Source organism: Myzus persicae, unplaced genomic scaffold (genome assembly GCF_001856785.1).
Source record: "Myzus persicae strain clone G006 unplaced genomic scaffold, MPER_G0061.0, whole genome shotgun sequence".
In the NCBI taxonomy this organism is placed as follows: Eukaryota; Metazoa; Arthropoda; class Insecta; order Hemiptera; family Aphididae; genus Myzus; species Myzus persicae.
In genome coordinates this window covers 464746-484754 of record NW_019100570.1, presented here as the reverse complement: position 1 = coordinate 484754, position 20009 = coordinate 464746, and the positions used below count along the sequence as shown (strand labels likewise).

The following is a 20009-nucleotide window of genomic DNA, read 5'->3' as shown; positions in this document are numbered from 1 at the left end:
ATGCTTAAAAGTTACAACATAATATTATTGCACATTCAGTTGGTATTATAAAATACGCCTAAATACTGTGTTATATTTACGTAATCATGTAAACTAGGCTATTGCCGATACAACTTCAGAATGCACACACGTCCACATTAATTGAACAGTGACGATCCTATTAATAACCTTGATTATAATCATAGATAATAGATTGTTATGTTTTGTGATAATACCATGAATGAGTATGTTCTTTATATCTTCTTCTATAAAATTTATCTTTTTCGTATTTTATTACTTGCTGATGCAACTAAATGAGCATATTACATTGTACAACATTTAAATTATCTATCACCCTACAAAAAAAGAATACTTTTAAATATTGAAAAAAAATTTGACCACATTGTCAATTACTTGAAAAAATTGAAAAACATAAAAATAATAATTAGTAATATTTTGTAAATATAAACTTTTATTTCATGAAAAGAAGGATAACAATTCTAAAAATGAACTTTAATTTCCTAAAGCATTGATAATTTTTTTGGAATGTATACAATTGATTGATGCAGTATCAAAAATATAAATTTACAATTTGGCACAAATATTCAATAATATTAGACAATAAATGTTAACGCTTCAATGTTCAATAAAAATATTTACTGTTCAGGAATATAAAACTGTTCTGCAAAATCTTCTACTTCTTTTGTAATGTCTTTTACACGCTCAACAAACACTGGATCTGAAGTAAGAGTAGATTTGAAGTTCACTAATTTTGGACCAGATACTTTTTGAGCATCCAATGCCAAGTTCAAACCTAATACATTACATTTCAGTTAAACAAAATATATAAAAAATATGTAATTTTTAATAATTAGTACCTTTGTGAATCAATTCAGCAACTTTAACGATATCTTTTTCCACCATTCCTCGTGTAGTAAGAGCTGGTGTACCCAAACGAATACCATAAGGATTCATTGCACTTTTGTCACCAGGAACTAATATTTAAAGATAAATTATTTATAATATTTTTAGTTTAACGTGAAAATTAAATATAAATGTCTAGATTAATTACCAGTATTTTTATTACACGCAATCTCTACGGTTTGTAGTGTAAACTCAGCTTTAGAACCTGTTAAATTAATTGGTCGAAGATCAACTAACAACATATGCACATCTGTACCATCAGTGGATATTTTGTATCCAAGCTGTTTAAGGGATTCAGCTAACTGTTTACAATTGCTCAAAACTCTTTTTTGGTAGTTTTTGAATTCCTGGGTAGTTGCCAAACGCATAGCAGCTGCTATTCCTGCAATAGCATTGTTGTGAGGTCCTCCTTGAAATCCTGGGAAAACAGCAGCATTTACACGGTCTTCTAAGTCATACATAACATTTTCACCAGTTTTTGATACTGATTTAACTCCTACATCAAAAATATTTATGGATTAGTTTTTGATAGTCAATCAAGTCTATTACAACATTTACCTTTACGATAAAATATGACTCCAGCTCGAGGACCTCTTAATGTTTTATGAGTAGTAGAAGTGACCACATCACAATATTCAAAAGGTGAGGGAATAACACCAGCAGCAACTAAACCACTAATATGTGACATATCAGCCATCAAGTATGAATCACTAGCTTGAGCAATTGTTCTAAAACGTTTATAGTCCAATGTCCGTGGGTAAGAAGTTACGCCTATAAACAATTGTGTAATGGAAGTTATATTTTTACATACATTTTTAGAAATATATTTATACAAACCAGCAATAATGATATCAGGCTTAAAATTCTTTGCAGATTTTTCCAACTCGTCGTAATCAATTAAACCAGTTTCCATATTTACGTGATATGGTAAAGTTTCAAAAAATATAGATGCTGCAGACAATCTTTTTTTTTGAGCCATTAGACCATGACTGATATGACCACCATCCGGTAAATCCAAGCCTACCAAAATGTATTTAAATATTAATTTACTCTCATTGCATAGTCATACAATTACTTTTAATTGGCTAGTTAATAATAAATAATAAGTAATAATTGACATAGTAGGACTTATTGATTATTTTAATTCAATGTTGTTTATTTTTTATTTTTTAGAAGTTTATGTATTGTATAATGTGTATATAGAGAAAGTGCTAAAATCTTGCATTGGTAAGTCATGTGAATTCTACATAATATGCTAAAATTACTCAATAGACATAACATATTTATTTATGCTTATAGCATTCAGAATCTGCCTCATATCATATTAAAATTGTGCATTAATTTTAATTAGAATTTTAACTTTTAAAGTTTTTATTTAATTTAATATTTTAGCTGTTAAATTATTATTAATTATTAATAAGTTAAATTAACTATTAAATTTTAAACCAAACGTTGATTTGAAAAACTGCATGTAACATGTTAATTTTGTATAGTTTATAATTTAATATTACAAACATGCAAATAATAATTAAAAATCTACCCATTATTCGTCCTTTGCTTCCTCCAATGAGAGCAGTATACGCTTCAACATTTGCAGGTGAACCAGAATATGGCTGAACATTGACACCCCAAAGATTTGGATCCAAAGAAAATGTTTCAAGACATCTTTTTTGGCATAAAACTTCAATCTGATCAATAACTTGATTACCACCATAGTACCTATCAAATAAATAATTATGAGTTAAATAATAATTCAAAATAAAATGTACCTATTTCAAATACCTTGCACCCGGAAGACCTTCTGAATATTTGTTAGTTAAACAAGATCCTAGACATTGCAAAACAGAAACTGAGGTAAAATTTTCTGATGCAATAAGTTCAAGTCCTTTCCTCTGTCGTTGAGACTCTTGACTTACTAAAGCATACAATTCAGGATCAGCTGTTTCTAATGGAAGACTTAAATTTGGATCTGATATATTTGTATTATATTTTGATTCCATTGTTGACATAGTTACAATTCTGAAAAAATAATTAAAATAGGTTAAGTAAAAAAAAATGTATTGTCATATAGCATGCTCACAAAATGTAACCGAACTCTGCCAAGTACCAAATAAATGTTTAGAAAAGTAAAAATATTGTGAAGCAAGAATAATAGTTATTTTACTCAATAAATTTACAAATTATAACGTAAATTGCCAATAAACACCATACATAATATATACAACAGTAAAATGTAAATAATACCAAACAGCAATTCCTAATATAAAAAGTTAATTTCTTTTTAAAAACAAGCAAAATTTTTCTTACTTGTTTTTGGAATGAAGCCGTTGAGCATTAACCAAAGTACGTAATATTGGACGTAAGTACATTTTAATTTTTTTTAAGTACCTAAGTAGGTAATTACAATTATATTTTAAAGACTTGTGGTTACTTTAATCTTAAATAAAATGTAACCAGCCAGAGAGTTCTTGACTCTTGTCCGATATTGTTCAAAGATCAAATCTAGACTATCACAATACCGAAATATTATAATACGGCTGCAATATTACATTAAATGACATTCAAAGAATATAATACATAATACACAATAATTGGTATGCTTACCTCGATGAATCACACGTTGTGACGGCGGCGAAAAGTACAGGTCAAGAAATAATCAACGTGTTCTTTTAGAGAATAGTACGAATTTCGAATCGAGTCGTAAACGACTGATAGGTAGGTGCGTGTGTCGAAACTCGAAACCGGTTCGTCACGACGAAATATTCATAGAAAATAATAATTGGCAAAAATAATTCTCTGGCCTCCTACTACGGTATTATTATATCAGTGAATATAATTATTATACGTAGGATGAGTTAATTAATTAACAAGCAATTTTTCAGATTATTTTAAATTGCCTAGAACACAACACAGTTCAGGAGTTCACGACGACCAGTTACTTAAACAAGAGAGCGGATAGATAATGAAACGGCTCAAACAAGTTGAAACAATTACTATATAACAATAGTTGATAACGAACAGCGTTTCAAAAACGTGGTATTTGCACCAAATAATATTCTTCTGCCACTGTACCACCCTTAAATCATACTGTATACATAAATATTGTAAATGATCACGGAACAATATATTTTTAAATGATTAAGGACATGATCCAAGGGACCACCAATAAGAAATAACCTATATTCTACCCTATGCTGTACGCTCGGCGAGTTCGATGTAACCTAACCTTAATCCTTAAAGCTGATAGTGACCAATTTGGAGTATGGACTATTGGACTATGCTATCAGTTCCAACGACCGTGGCTAAGATTAATATTGTAATATACTATGTATAGGTACTTAGCTAGTATTTATAGATGAATTTCATTTCTAGACGTATAAAAATTATTTATAGTTTATAATATTTTGCCTGTGATTTAATTTAATTTGTGATGATATCAATGTATAGTAGATAGTTACAAGATAGCCCATAAGCTTTAAACTACATTGGCCAAGATATTGACTTAAATATAGACTTACCCTATTAAGCACTTTTATCCCACCTAACTTATCTCACTTTAAAAACGAGTGAAAATCCAAAAGCAAAGCAAAATTAAATATGAATAATGCTAAAAAAAATTGAAGGTAGGAAGGTATTGAAGGAGATGTAACTGTAAACTGTTGCCATCCTCCCACTGAATAGATACATCACTGGCTTAACGATGCAATCTTTTTAATATTTCAAATGCAAACTATTAATCATATAATAATTTGTTTATTAAAACGAGAAGTGAAGTGTATAGAGAAATCTTTTTTAAGTTATAATTAGTAATTACTACATCGTAATTTGTAGTTATAAAGTAATAATACAGTGCCCCTAAAAAGTATTGAAATGCAACCGAACGTTCCTGGTGACAATACTGAACCAACATATTTAATTATACATTTATACGTTATAACAGTCAAGCTTTTTGACGAATATAAAATGAGTAGAAAAAAATTTAAAATTAGAGGACATTTCAATACATAAGACCTACCTGCTATTGTTTAAATATTTTCTCAACATTAGGATTTAAAACATTTATGAAATATAAAATGGTCCCTATATATTTTAATTGGCTTTTAATTGCTTTGAAAACAACTTAGGCAGTTGTGTGAAAATGTGAGATCTTGTACTAAAATGTCAAGATTTTTGACCAATTTAAGAGCATTCATAATTAAAATTTAAATGGATGTAAGTCACTTAATTTGGAATTTAGACATTGAAAAATGGGTGTATATAAAAATTATGTACGTTTAAAATCTTGACTAATAAATATTATAATTTATTAATTAACGATTAACATTTAAACTGCCGTGTAATTTTTTAATCTTACAGCAATGATGTTATTTTTAGATTTTTTCGTAATAGAATTTGTAATTTTTGGTATTAAACTATTAATACATTGTTTTAGTACGAGGCTATATTAATTTACTTTTTGTTACCATGTACAGGATGTCAGGATGATCCACCAATCATGCTCAGTACTTACCCCCATTTTTTCCTTTAATAATTGATGTATTAAAATTCTTATATTTTAAGAATTTTAAAATGTTCTCATGAACATTTTTTTCAAATTCTAGAAACTTTTTGTAATAGGTACTTAAGTCTTAAATAGTATCATGTGGCAACACAAATTTGTTTTTTTTTTAATGTGAAACTTTTTTTTTTTTATATAAATTATTAAAAGGATAATTTTTTTTGATGTGAAAAGAATTTATAATAATATTTATTCAAAATTTGAATGAGTAGTTTCTCTGTAATTAAAATGCTTATACTCAGAATAGAATTATAGAAGTCTTAAGAATTGGTTTTATAAGGTTAAAAGTTAAGTATATGATTGGATCTAGTATTTATTTTACTTGGACCGTTTTTACAAATTATTAATATTTATATAGATTAATATTAGTCACTAAAATGTTCAAATTACCATTGCCTCCATATCTTCTGAACCTATTATCCTTGAAGTCTTTTCCAATGTATTACCTACTATACATATATTATATTATACAAAGGTAAATAATTCAAAATGGTTCGTTCGAATTCTGATTCTGTTACGTCAAAATGTTCAGAAAAATTATCAGCTCAATAATTTACAATAGGTAGTAGTACTCCTTTGAAAAACAGAAGTTTCAATCTCCACAATGCATTCTAAAAAAAATCCCAAGAATTTTAAAGTATAAGTTCTTTGTAAGTCTATAATTGATTTTATAAATAACTGTATTAGTGAAAAAAAAAGGGGGTAAGCCTACAGGTGCGGACTGTAGGAATCCACTACTTACCACTATGAATAAATTGGGTACTCCACTATATTACAACCTTAAATTTTAATACTTAATTTTTAAATTTCGGTTACTCACGTCTTACAATAATTAATAGGTTAGGTTAGGTTAGGTTAGGCCGGTTACAACAGAAAAAAGATTAGGTTATTGAGAGGGCCTCGTTGATTTTGTTTTTGGTCCTATATACATTTCGTTCTAGTTTGACACCTTTTATAGAAGGGATGCTACTCATCAAACCTATCTTTGGTGCAACGTACTTTTGTAAGATGATCTTCAAGACATATTCTTGACAATTGTGGCACAGAGGCGGATCATTAAATGTTCAATTACCACAATATTGTGAAGCAGAGTAAAGGTATCAAAACAATTTCTTGGTTATTTTTTAAATTTCAGTTGGTAGTTAAGTGTTGGTTATTAAAGAATATAGAACCGTGAATGTACTTCCCGATACTCCGATTTAGTGTTCTGCAATCGGTATTTATAGGCATGGTCCCACCTATTGCGTCGCTACGCAGTGCAGGCACCGCCCCAAGGTCCCATGTGATTGGTTTTAACGGATGAAGCCACGTCTATACTCCAGCCACTGAGGGAACGCTACTCTTTCAAGCATACAAATGGGTAATTCCCAAGGGTCTTGCCTCAAATTAGAATACGCATGTAACTATGTAAGTTATTACTTATTACTCTTAATATATTTGTATTTAGCAAGGAAATATTATTAAGCACTTCGCAAAAATTGGTTTATCTTTATAAATGATAATTATCTTTACTGGCTTACAGAGCACACATGGCGAGGGTATCGAACGATTTGAGTCCCAAAAAAGGTTTATTTTACAGATATAGTTTGAATCGGAGTTGCCCGATTGCGGCCCGAATACAGGTAGTTGTATTTTATCCCAAACATAAGTATCCCGATTGCAGCCCGACCAGCCCGTCCAAACACACATTGGTTCACAAAATAGCTTATAATTAATAAAATTAAGCATTGCATAGCACATGCAACTCAAATACAATGTCTCATTTATGATTATTATCATAAATTTATGAATTAATATACAAGTATTTCTTACAAGACTGTAAATAGTATATATTATTAGTCTTACATTTTATCCAATTTTTTTATCTTTAATGGACTGGAAATTACCACGCCGAATATTGATGATCGTGGGAATCGTGAATACGATAGTTATATATTTATGTCAAAATACGTACCAGACGCAATTGGAATATTTATTTAGTTTTGATAACCACTGTATAATAGATAGTTTCCTACCTAATGTGTACGGGTCGCAATTGGGATAGGTGAAAGGACAAAAAGGTGACACCCGTTTGAATTCAACCGATAACATACGTCCCATACGGACGTGCATCGATTTCGTCAAAATTACCTTTTCACCTGCCAATGTAGACTATAACTTATAAGAAACTTATCGGTTGAGTCAGCTATAATACTACTACTTTTAATAATAATGAATTATAATAACTAATTATTCCTCAAAATAAAAAAAAATATACGAAGCTATATAAAATTATAAATAATATAATTAAGGTTTAATTTGAATTACACACTTTTAAAATTCATACTACACACTTCACTTTTCGTACTTCACGTCTGCACAGAGTGTGTCGTACAAGACATAATTTTAGGGGCTGGGCCACCCCCACTGTATCATTTTATTACGTTAAGGAATTAAAATGGCAGCGTAAGAGGACGACCTGCCATGGAATGTACCCTTACGCCAGCGGTTCCCAAACTTTTACGACCACGGCAGTACGGCACCCTTAAAAAATTGTTTGTGTTTCGCGGAACCCTAATGTTTAATCCAATTCAACTATAATTTTTGTAAATTAAAAAAGGAAAATCAATTCCTTAAACTCTCAAGTCCAAATAATATTTTGATGATACTTAATTTTCAATCAAACATTTTTTAAACAACAAACATTAAATAAACATAATTTTCTCAATAATCTCATACATCTAACGGAACCCTTGACATTGTCCCACGGAACCCTAAAGTTCCGCGGAACATACTTATTTGGGAAACGCTACCTTACACTACCTTTTTATTTTGTTTGATAACAATCTAGGCCTAAATGCAATAACCTTGTATATTTATTATTTAAGCCATTTTGTATTCCATTGACTTATTCTCTACATTATAAATTTACAAAAAAATTAAATTGAAAAATTCAAATTGTATTATTATTTTTTAATTATTGGTGATAAGAGAATTTCACTTGGTCAAAAAACTTAAAATTGAATAGAACGTTCTTTATAAGTTGTTGTTAGAGAAATAAATTTAAAAAACGTTGATCATAAATCCACAACAATTTTTATGGGTATACTTTTTAGTTAAATAAATAATAATGGGTCAAAATATTTACTAAAAATATATAAATTATACAGAAATTAACTAAAACTATATATATTATATATTTAGTATATAAATTAAACTCTAATATAATGTACCTATATAATGTGTTAGTAATAGTTTTCGAACAAAGTGAGAAAAAACATTTTCAGTTGGCAAATTAATAGGTCTATCCCCCCTCCTATACCATGAATTGATGTTCGGGACCGCTGCCTTGACTATAGGGTTCTATATCTTGTATAAATTAACCTTATATAGGCTGTTAGGTTAGGTTAGTACCAGGCATTGCAACTTTTACAATTTAATGTAAATTGAAAGTATTCAAAAAAGTACTTGTATATAATTGGTACCTAACTGATAGCGGTTAAGTAGGTACCTATACAATTAAAAGTTACAACATAAAAATTGTATCTATTGACATGTGACGTTGTCAATGATGACATATAATAATAATTATGATTGAAAATATACAATACACACTAAAAATGTATTAAAAAATTTAGTCTTATTTCATATTTATAGATGTTTATTTTAATTTTTAATAAGTATATTTATGCCATCACTAAACGTGTAAATGATGATGAAACATTATATGTAAATTATACTATTTAATGGTACAAAATAATTTAAAAACACACACCGTGTTTTCAAAACTAAATAAAATTATACTACAAAGTTTTGGTAACAATAAATGAAGAAAGTTCATTATGACTTGTGTTAATTTAATTTTGTTAGCGGAATCTAATTCTGAATTGTTAATACGTCATCACTTCCTTAAAATAGTACAGTAATATTATGAATGATTTTTTTTATGTATCTAAATTGTGCTTCATGCATGGATCGTAATAGTAGAATTTTTGGGTCCTCCCCAGAAATACATTTTATGAGTAATAAAAACAATTTTCAGATGCCAAAGCTACCTACAATATTAAGATTTAGTATAATAATTGTACATCGTTAATTCATAGCATAAAACGTAAATAATTAATCTTAATAATAGTTACATATGTTACTATGTTATAGTATTGAACTATTGAATCAAAAACCAAAAGTTAAACGATTTCAAGAATACTGGTTAATGGAAATATTATTGAATACCTCGTAGGCTCTTCAGCTGCTGATAACAATATTTATTATCCTGTGACCTGAGATAATTGTTTTTTAATTTGTGGTCTAAATGTCCCACTTTTGGTAATTTGATGTCATGCAATTTAAAGTTTAAACATTTAAATGGTTAAGCCAGTTAAGGTTAACTCAAAGCAAACCAATTATAATGCCGCTAATGTATGGCAATAAGTGCCTACAGGCTACAAGTAGCTTCTTAATCAAATAAAATACCTTTTTGACTCCTTGTCAATAAATTAAGTTTGTACGTTTATACTCAATTATACTGGTACATCACAGTTATAGTCATGTAGAAATTTATTGATTTTAACACATATTAGTTTCTTTTAAAAGAAGAAAAACAATTAAACTGTTTAATGATAAATAATAGTTATCTATATATTTATATAATATATTAATATATATAGAATAGATAGATAATTTTCATTCTGTAGGAATTTCAACAGCCATTCATTATATTTACTACTGAAAAAACAAAATAGATGGCATTGTTAGGAGTAAAATAATATAAAAGTATTAAATATTAAAAATTTAAAACAAGGTTCTATATTACCGAATAGACTTATTTGGAAAGGAAAAACGTAATACCACAATGATCATCAATCATGCTAGGTATTTATGTATTTATATAGGTAAATTTAATAAATACAGATGGAGACGGTACTTATTGCCTATACATGATATAGTTTGTTGCCTGTTAGTCTGTATCACGTTATCCCCAGTATCCCCTAATATGTCTATATACAACTATACAAGTTAAAAAATAATAAAATGCAAATAATAGATTAGTAGTAACTAGTAGGGAACCTGCTTCATTTTTTTATTTATTTCATGTAATAAGTGGTGCGTGGCGATACTAAGGCGTTAACAATGGTCACATAATTGTCTTTAACAATAAGAAAATGTTGATATCTCAAATTTTAATTTCTCATGAGGTAGGCACCATTTACCAACCAGAATTTACTTGGATGCATAGTTTAAGCATTGGTACCTACAAATGGGGTGAGTTTATTAGGTCAGTTTATACTGTAGCGTGAATAGGTAATATAGCCGCATTGCCACGTAGACAAGTACCCATCACGAATAATATTTTTAAATTACAACAAAATAACTAGAATTGTTAATCTTGGTTTTAATATGTAATTTCGTCTAAATTTCAACTTAAAATAACTATGAAATAAAACTGTGATAATATATTTTTTAGATTTCTTGGTTATAGAATGTATAATATTGATATGGAAGCTTGTTTTAATTTTCAATCCTTATAGCTATAAAAATCGAACATTTTATACATTTTTAACTACAAAATAAATAAAAAAAATTTTTAATTTGAGAAATGCCGTCAAAATCTAAACTTTAGACAAATAAAATTAATATAAATTATAAAAAGATCTTGCCTGTGTGTTTTTCAAGCTTTTGTGCCCATTTTTTTTTTTATAAAAAAAAACCAAAAAAATTTAAAATGTTAACAGTCAAAATATTTTGAACATTTTAAAATTTCAAGTATCGCTACAACTATTTTTGATTAACAACAAAATAAGAAAATCGTTTTGGGAGAATTTGTTTTATTTCCGGGTGAGTATCTAATGTCTAACTTCAAATGTTCATAAAAAACTAATTTGACTTTCCAGTAAGCTTTTTTATTGTTAATAATATACAATCTTTAAATCTAAGATATAAAAATAAAATTTTTTATGAATGTTTAACACAAAATAATTTGCAAATTTTCGTGATTTTTATGAACTTAGATAACGTTTTAAATTCAAACCCCCATAAAAAATGATTGTGTATTTACGCTTAATTTTATTTTTAATTTCCATCAACTTACGAGGAACCTTGTACTACATTTTTAAGTTTTTAGGCAGAGTAAATACTTTTTTTTTGACATTAGTATAAAAAAAACTATTAATAATCGAAAATTCTTACGCCTATTAAACACGAATCAAAATATTTTTTACAATGTTATGGTGTATAGAAAATGTGGATACTAACATTCAGTGATAATTGCATGTATCTTAAGATGCTGTTGAAGAAAATCAAAGCATTTCTACTGTCCTAAAAGGTGATGAGTGATGACAGCCACAAAAATTTTTTTTAAAAAAACCACACATAGTAAAATCAATACATTTATCTCTTCCATCAGAATCTAAAAGTAGGGAAATGTCAAATTTGGGTAGGGGACAACCCGAGATCGGTGTTTCTTAACCACCTCGTTATCGCGGTCGACCAAAATGTTAACCGGTGACTGCCGAGTGCCGACCGATGAGTTCGTTCATAAATCGCTCGAAGTCGGTGAATAACACTGATAACTGATTCAATTGATTTACTTCTCATGGGAAAATGTACACCGGTTGGCTATTTCAAATTTCCGGAGATACCTATCTGTAGTATTTATGAACGCAACAATTTAATAATAACATAATCCACAAGATTTCTATAACTGAACTCGTCGTGGAGTGTGGATGAAAAGTCGCAGGACGGCGTCGGTCGTCTGGGACAACGAGACCAGGCGCCGGTCGAAAGCTGATAACTGATAAGGTCCCGGCGGCAATCAGTGGTGCAACGCGCCGGGATTTTCCCGGGAAGCGACTTGGCGAGGGCGCCCGTCCGATCGACGATCGGTCCATATTATTCGCTTCATTTGCGGAGCGGTACTGTTGTACTGTCGTTGCCTCGTCGGTTGTTGACGTGGGGTGGGGTGGTAGTGACGGTGTTTGAGGTGGCAGAGGCGGAGGCGGTGACGGTGACGGTGACGGTGATGGTGACGTCGGTGGTGGCGGTGGCAGTAGTAAGTAAAGTTGTATTATAGTCGTACGTGGTGTAGTTGGTCGTATCGCCGCCGTCACCCGCGACGCAAAAGCGGGACCCGCCATTGGCCGGCTGACGGCATTCCGACGGCTGGGCCCCCCTCCACCATCTCCGGGCACTGGGAAATCTGGAACCGCTCTGCCACCGGCGCCGAGACAGCTCTCAATCCCAGTTGTCCGCGTCTCGACCGTACCGTTTCGCGTTACGGCCATATTTCTTTTGTTTTGTTTTGTTTTGTTTCGTTTTTTTTGTTTATCGAATTAATTTCACTGTTATTATTATCGTCACCGTCATCACAGTCATCACCGCTGTCGCCGTCGTTCAATAATATTTTTATTAATTAATTACACCGATTAGGCGTTATTGTTTTCAATTTTCCAAGTACGTGTCTGGAATATTACGCACGGCCCGTGTGCGGTTCGCCGTCGTCGTCTTGGGTTTAATTGTCTTTACATTTTTCATCTCTCTATCTCCATCTTAATATTATTCGTCATTTCACCGCTGAAATTTCGACTACGTCAGGAATGAAAAAAACATAATACCTGCCGTACGTATGGTACGTTTATAATCGTATCATTACGATAGTAATCGTCGACGTCCGTGTGCGTTTCCTGTGCTCGTCCGGTAACTACTTCATGCCGGCGAACTTCGTTCCCGTGGAACGCGATCGTCTATACCGTTAGACTTCCGGAACGCCGCACGGAATCTCTTCGGTTCTGCGCTGTTATGCCTCAGACGTTTTCCGCAGACGATTCGCAATGTAAGTACACCGCGTCGACGACATGTGTCGTCCCTGGACAGACACGATATTATGTAACATAATATATAGACAAATTATCATCGCTCCTATCGCTACCCCACCCCCCCAACATTTGAGACCCTTGGAATGTGTCGATGCATAACTTTTTCTCCATTCGAATGCCCCAAATCGTGTTTGGAACTGATTAAATTACTTACATTAGGTGCCTTATTTAATTTTTATGCAAAATTTCAGAATTTGTCAAAATGAATAGCATGGATGAGCATAACCGCATGATGCATCCGACCAGTGCAATGTTGCCACAACCTTATGGGATGTCGTCTGTCGATCCCAACCACGGTGCTCCCACGCCACCTGATCAAGATACTCGTAAACAAGATATTGGTGAAATTTTGCAGCAAATAATGAACATTACTGATCAGTCTTTAGATGAAGCTCAAGCTAGGTAATTTAATACTACTTATTGTACACATACTTATATAGATACCAATATATATATATTTAAGGCCATTCTTTTACTAGTTTTAATGTTTATTGTTGAAACTCAAGGTAATTACTTAAATATATTTTCCCATTTTCTATTATATCCTACTTATTTTCATTGTATGTTGTGATATTAAATTAATTTACTAGCTAGGTATTTATGTATTGGGTTATTTCATGATACATTGTACCAAACTATCAACTACTTAACACCTTAACGTGTTCTTGTATTGTATAAAAACATGTACAGTAGGTCTTATCACTGGTTCTATCCAACATGATATAGGTGCCCATTAAAATTATCAAGATTACTATCTTAAGGTTAGTCAATAGTCACTTGAGACTATTAGTTTGATTTATTTTAAAAATGTATTCACTTATTTTCTAAAGTAACTAACTAGGTACCTAAACCAATGTTATTAACTTATTTTATTAATACAATTATAAAGGTCTTGAATAACTTAATTTTGTAGTACCCTATTTTGATGCTGCCTACCTATCAGCTAATAGCTTTGTTTAAAAACATCTTCAGTTTTACTATTTCAAACTGACATTAACTTCAAGTACAATACATATTTAGTTTTTACACTAGTTTTTATGAGTATATTTTGTTAATTATCATAAACATGGTTTACAAATTTGTGGCTTTCCACTCAATTGCAGCTAGCTAGTTGTGCATGTAAATTTTTTTGTGGTTCTTGGAACTAATATTTTGATAGGTGTATAAAATGTTTTCTTAAAAAAAATTATTTGTTCTATTAGTATTAAATATTATTTTCTCTTGAGCTTGACAGTATACGTTTTCCTCTTGGGTATTATACATTTTAAGCTCCTGTAACATAATTTAAAATCCCATTAATGACTTCCTGCAATCTCATACTCATATTTCCTAGGACATTATATAGTTGAACGCTTACAGAGTTTTGTAAGGTTACTCATTGCAAACTTATTAAACAAAATGGTTCATTCAATTACAGCCTACAGACATTAGTTTCCAATTCAAGATAAAAATAAACAGGGATTCAAAATATTGGTTTTTTAGCTTTTCCGTAAAATATTAATTTTGAATGTAAATTAGTTTTACTTTTTCCTCCTAGTGTCTACTTTGGCTATACTTAGATAATATTATATCCAGTGGTTAAGGTTCCAATATTGTGTTCCTAATAACTTATCTTAAATTGAAATGTAGAGCTGTGGGATTTTATAATAAGTATTCATTATGAAGGATTAGATCAGATTTTGATGATTGAAAATTAATTAGATATATTTTTAAATAAAATCATATGCCTAAAAAGTAATTTTTGGAATAAATTCTTTTCTCTGTATAATTTTTGAAGAAATACAAAGTAAGTAATAATAAAGTATCATATTTTATACAATAATTCTGATCATAGCTTTAGGATATATTGTTTATTTTATTAATTATTTTTGGACACATAAACTTTTTGTTATCTTAACTTCATGATGATTTGAAATTTTAAAATTTTAAAAATTAATAGAATATTAAAATTTTGATATGATAGTATTGTGCTTATTCTATTACTAATATGGCATACAATAATATTTAAAAATAATTAATAATACAAATAAAAATTAGGAACAGAACTATGAAATTACAGTTAATGAGATTAATGTTAGTAGCTTGCAGTGTAGTTAAAATTGTTATAATTTATTGTCATGCACGGACAACCTTGTTTTGATCGTCAATGCTGAAGAGATTCAGATAATTGATAATGTTAGGCTTTTTTTGATTTTGTAATTTTAATTAAAATGTATTCAATAATATATGATGAGAAATTGGATATCATTGTAAAGGATAAAATAAGGGACATAAGAAAGCAGTTTATTTAAAACCGATTTTTCTAACATTAATTCAATAATTATTACTTATTAGTATATTTCCTCACACTTAATTAATTTGTGTGACAACCTCTTCATAATACTATCTAAATTAAAATTACAATATTATAAGCATACTACTTGAAACATTGAGAGTATCCAAACATTGTTTACAGAAAAAAATAATTAAAATAAAACATTCTCAAGATCATACAATTGTTAGCTTTACTCAGAATCTAAAAACAAGAAGTTTATTTAATTAAATTATATTAAAGGTTAAAAATTAAATTTTCAATCAAGAGTCTTGACTGGTAATCATATAATGCGAGGATGGGAAAGTGGGCAACTTAACAAACAGCCAGTTCCAAAACTTATCATAAGTTAAAAAAGCGGAATTCAAATGACTTTTCTCGTCTTATATAAATTTCAAACCGAGTTCGGGCTGGAAAAAAGGCTTGTTGTTCATCCATGATGTCATGTATTTTAGTAGTTCAATTAGTAGGTACCTATTGTTATTTATAATTAGAGAATTAAGTTAAATATAAAACAATTTTTGTGTGAAGTATTTTTAAATAAACAACGATTTCTTGTTACTTAATTTTTTAAACATGAGGCAGTTTCAATCTGGTCCATCCTAACGCTGAAAATAAACCATACATAATATCAATAATCGATATGATACAACTTAATGGATTAAAAATTGCATCAATCGCCACAATTATTATACTTGCAAGGATGCCCATAGCGTATTATTATAATATAGTTTAAAAATATATTATAATTTAGGTATGTTTTCTTTTAATTATAAATATTTTTTGGAAATGACTCTTTAAATAAAATAAAGAAAAAGTTTATCAGAAACAAAAAAAACTCTGTAAATAGACCTGCGGAAAAAAGTTTTACTTTCAAAAAAAGTAGATCGATAATTTGTTCCATAAAAAATGTAGAGTAATCACTAAACTTTTGATATAATATTATTTTTACGAACATTTTTTATTTTAACCAGATGTTTAATTTTACATTTATTTCAACTGAATTTAAGCGTTTTTTTTCCTATGTTATTACATATTACTTTATTACACATTACTTTATCTAAGGACAATTTATTATTTTACGAAATGTATTGTGTGTGCTTTTCCGCTAGTATTCAGTTTCTTGTGCACTTTTTGAAATTTATGCCAATGATTAATTATTTATAATTATATTTATAAAATGTGTATAATTTATATGATCGTAAAAATAAATATTAGAGCATTTCAAAAATCGCTTTACACAACTTCGTAAAATTTTAAATTTAGATTCAATCTAAACAAATGTAAAATAATATATAATCTTATGTTATTTTAAATTATTAAATAATCTGAAAATATTTAAGTCCAAACATTTCTCGAAATATTTTGTTATTTCCATATTATAGTGTTTAACTGTGACATTGTTTGGTACATTAATAAAAGAGATCATTTTAAATTCCGATCATCGTTTGCCGTTGTACAATCATATTGTTAAACTTAGGAGTTATACACTCTATCACACTAAGTATTACTCAGTTTTTGGAGTGTTAAGTTTTGTGGTTTATTTTTCATATTATCATTTATTTTTTCGGTTAATATTATTGTTCAGTTTCTGTAACATATGACTTAAAGTAAAAGTTATGTTAAAATTAAATTGTACGAGTTAACTTCAGCATCACTGTTTACTACTAACATGAAATTTATAACAATTTTTAATTAATTTTTAAAGCATTCCCTTATTTTTAATATTCTAAGTTAAAATTGTAATTTTTCTATACATCTTAAAATACTCATAACTTGCTTTAAAATAAAAATATAGTTAAAAGCCAATGAGATATCCTTGATAATAATCTTATCTTTACATTTTATAAGAGGCTATTTCACTCTAATTTTAGAAATTATTATGATAATAATCATTATTGTGAACGTACAATTTGCTATGTTGCGTGTAGGCCGGCGTGAGAGATAAAATGCACCGATACCCTCTGAAGTTCTTAACCAGTTAAAGTGGTTTGATCGAAGATTGGTTGGTTTCAAACGCAATATTTTAGCCTATTATTTTAAATAATCGAATTTCATCTTTGGCTTCGTGGGCCATTCGATTTAAGATTTTTAACATTTACATATTAGGTAGGCACATGATATTATTTTTTAACCTATTGGAAATAGTGTATTAATTATACTTAAAAACAGTGGTGGATTTAAGGGAAAAGTTCAAGTAGCATGTTATAAAGGGCCCTAGAATTGTTAATTTTTTTTATGTTTACGATGGTACGCGATAAAATATCCGATAGCCATGCCGCCGGCGTGTAAAGTCTACATACTATCTTTAATAATATATATAACATTATAGACATATATGGCTACGACTGATTTGACAAAATTCTAGTATTTGTGAAACATTTTGAATATCAATAGTTGAAGGCTTGAAGCGCGTTATACTATTATTTCTGTTAATATAAAACATTTTTTACTTAATATTATTATAGTAGTTTATATTTTACATTTAACTACTTTTAAGACGAATAACTTATAAGTTATTAGTAATAATTTGATTTTTGTTGCGCACAATTTAATCTTAAAAAAATTGTGAAGTGTGTGCCTATATCTTCTAAATGACTGGACAAGTGAAAACAATACATTTTCTATTTTCTACCCCATAAGTCGGCCACTGCTTGAAAGTTGTCCTTTTTGGCCGGGCGCACACCAATGCAGTGAAAAACTGCCACTACCTCTGCAATAACTTGGCCTCCCGTTTCACGCTGAAACACAGCACTGCTTTGATATGTGTGCCTGGCCTTAGATTTAGTGTCGGATTTAGTATGCTTAAAAGACATGAAGAAGTAAATGTAGTTTCCCTAAAGTTAAAAAACCAATGTTCTGTATCCAAATATTTTTTCCTTTTTCGCTTCTCATTTGTCTACCCTTATAAAACGATAACAACAGTATACATGGTTATACACTATATTATTGTAAGACTAAAGCATGGGAGTTATGTATTTTTAACTGTTATATTTATTAGTTAATTTTTATTACTAATAAGTCAAGAATAAATAAATAATTGTCTCTTCAAACCAATAGTATGTAGGTATCCTTATATTTTAATTAAAAGATAAATCTAATTTATAGACTATGGTTAATTCTGACGTTACGTCATTCTAATCATTTGTGTTATACAAGTTACACAACACATACCCACGGATGTTATAATAAAATAATTTTTATTATACTTATACAATTCTATATGCATTAATTTGGATTTCATGTGGAAGGCGTTGGAAAAACTACAAACAATAAATTAGGTAGATATATATTTTCGACTCTTCTCCCCGTACATGAAAATAAGTATGGGGTTATTACAATAAAATTTAGTTCATTCATTAGTTTCAATATTGCGGTGTTAGTTTTGATATTAGAGTGAAATGACCTATTATCAAATTTATAGGTAAGAACATTATCTGTGCCTCAGCTTCGGCTTTTATTCGATATTTTAATTGTCAAAGAAGATATGATCATTTTCAATTTGTGATATTTCACATACCCATATCTTTCTTGAAAATTATCAAAAAAATCGCCAGAGCTTAAGCACAGATAATTATGTTCTTACCTAAAGTTTGATAATGGATCACTTTACTCCAATAACAGAACTACACATTATGAAACAAGTGATCGAACATTTTCTATGTAGTATGTCGGGGTCGTACGCTTGTACGACGAAGATAACGAATGGGTAACGTCCTCATAAGATGTTAGATCTATAATTTTGTTGTGTTATGTAGAAGCTTTCCTAACTTGTTTTGTGTAATTCTAAATATATAAATTTAACTGAACATATTTTATTGGATGGAATTTCATACGCAGACGAAAATATTGTTGATGAGTGACTTTTTTTCAACGACATACAAGTGAACATTTATAATACAAATCTAATAAATGTGATTACTGAACAAAACAATAAAATCGTATAAATCGTGCATAAATAATAAAATAAGTACGTAATGTATATATTATTTTTGAGTAAAATATTTATATTTATATTAGTATTAATATTTATATTTTACCTACACAATTGGTATTTTTTTATTTACCAGCAACATATTAGTAACTAGCGTCTGTAATACTGTCTAGTGTATACTAGTGAAATTCTAGGGTACCTGCATATACTCACAATATTGTGTTATTGGAAGACACACTTTAAAATGTAACTTATTTTAAGTTGAGAAATCAATTTTGTTGTAATTCTAATAAAACTATAATACCTATGCTATAATGTGATAATTCAATTTAAGATATAAATATAATTTAATTCGTTAGGTTAATTGTTTTATTACGTCCATTAATTTTTTTATGACTTTCAATACGATTTATAGATAAATATTTAATGGTCTTATAATTTTATCTTAATAGT

The 20009-nt window shown here is 29.3% G+C and overlaps 2 protein-coding genes across 8 annotated transcripts in view; one reads left to right on the top strand and one right to left on the bottom strand.

The window, feature by feature from the left end:
* Positions 1 to 424: 424 nt before the first annotated feature.
* Positions 425 to 4079, bottom strand: LOC111033620 (serine hydroxymethyltransferase, cytosolic). 5 transcript variants are annotated; one of them, XM_022314440.1, is made up of 9 exons: positions 3508 to 4079; positions 3211 to 3440; positions 2686 to 2922; positions 2444 to 2622; positions 1741 to 1923; positions 1462 to 1674; positions 1052 to 1399; positions 858 to 974; positions 425 to 793 (listed from the first exon to the last, which is right to left on the bottom strand). In XM_022314440.1, the coding sequence occupies exons 2-9, from the start codon at positions 3270 to 3272 to the stop codon at positions 636 to 638; spliced, it is 1497 nt and encodes a 498-aa protein (XP_022170132.1). In that variant the 5' UTR covers positions 3273 to 3440; positions 3508 to 4079; the 3' UTR covers positions 425 to 635. The 5 variants fall into 5 exon arrangements, with proteins under 5 accessions (XP_022170132.1, XP_022170123.1, XP_022170141.1 ...); XM_022314431.1 differs by having other exon boundaries at positions 3211 to 3410; XM_022314449.1 differs by having other exon boundaries at positions 3211 to 3405.
* An 8455-nt stretch (positions 4080 to 12534) lies between these two features.
* The window catches only part of LOC111033514 (homeobox protein extradenticle), a 28397-nt gene continuing 20922 nt past the window's right edge, over positions 12535 to 20009 (top strand). The window contains exons 1-2 of one of the 3 annotated variants that reach the window (XM_022314290.1): positions 12535 to 13268; positions 13503 to 13713. In XM_022314290.1, coding sequence (XP_022169982.1) covers positions 13514 to 13713 — 200 coding nt within the window. In that variant the 5' untranslated portion in view covers positions 12535 to 13268; positions 13503 to 13513. Of the gene's footprint in view, positions 13269 to 13502; positions 13714 to 20009 lie in introns of those variants that run through there. The other 2 variants (XM_022314304.1, XM_022314297.1) reach the window with 2 other exon arrangements.

Bases quoted from the DNA above. Each gene is read 5' to 3' on its own strand.
- LOC111033620 (XM_022314440.1), bottom strand. From the start codon at position 3,272: ATGTACTTACGTCCAATATTACGTACTTTGGTTAATGCTCAACGGCTT. The intron at 2,623-2,685 runs GTATTTGAAATA...TTTATTTGATAG, and splicing joins GAAGGTCTTCCGGGTGCAAG to GTACTATGGTGGTAATCAAG. The intron at 794-857 runs GTACTAATTATT...GTAATGTATTAG, and splicing joins TGCTGAATTGATTCACAAAG to GTTTGAACTTGGCATTGGAT.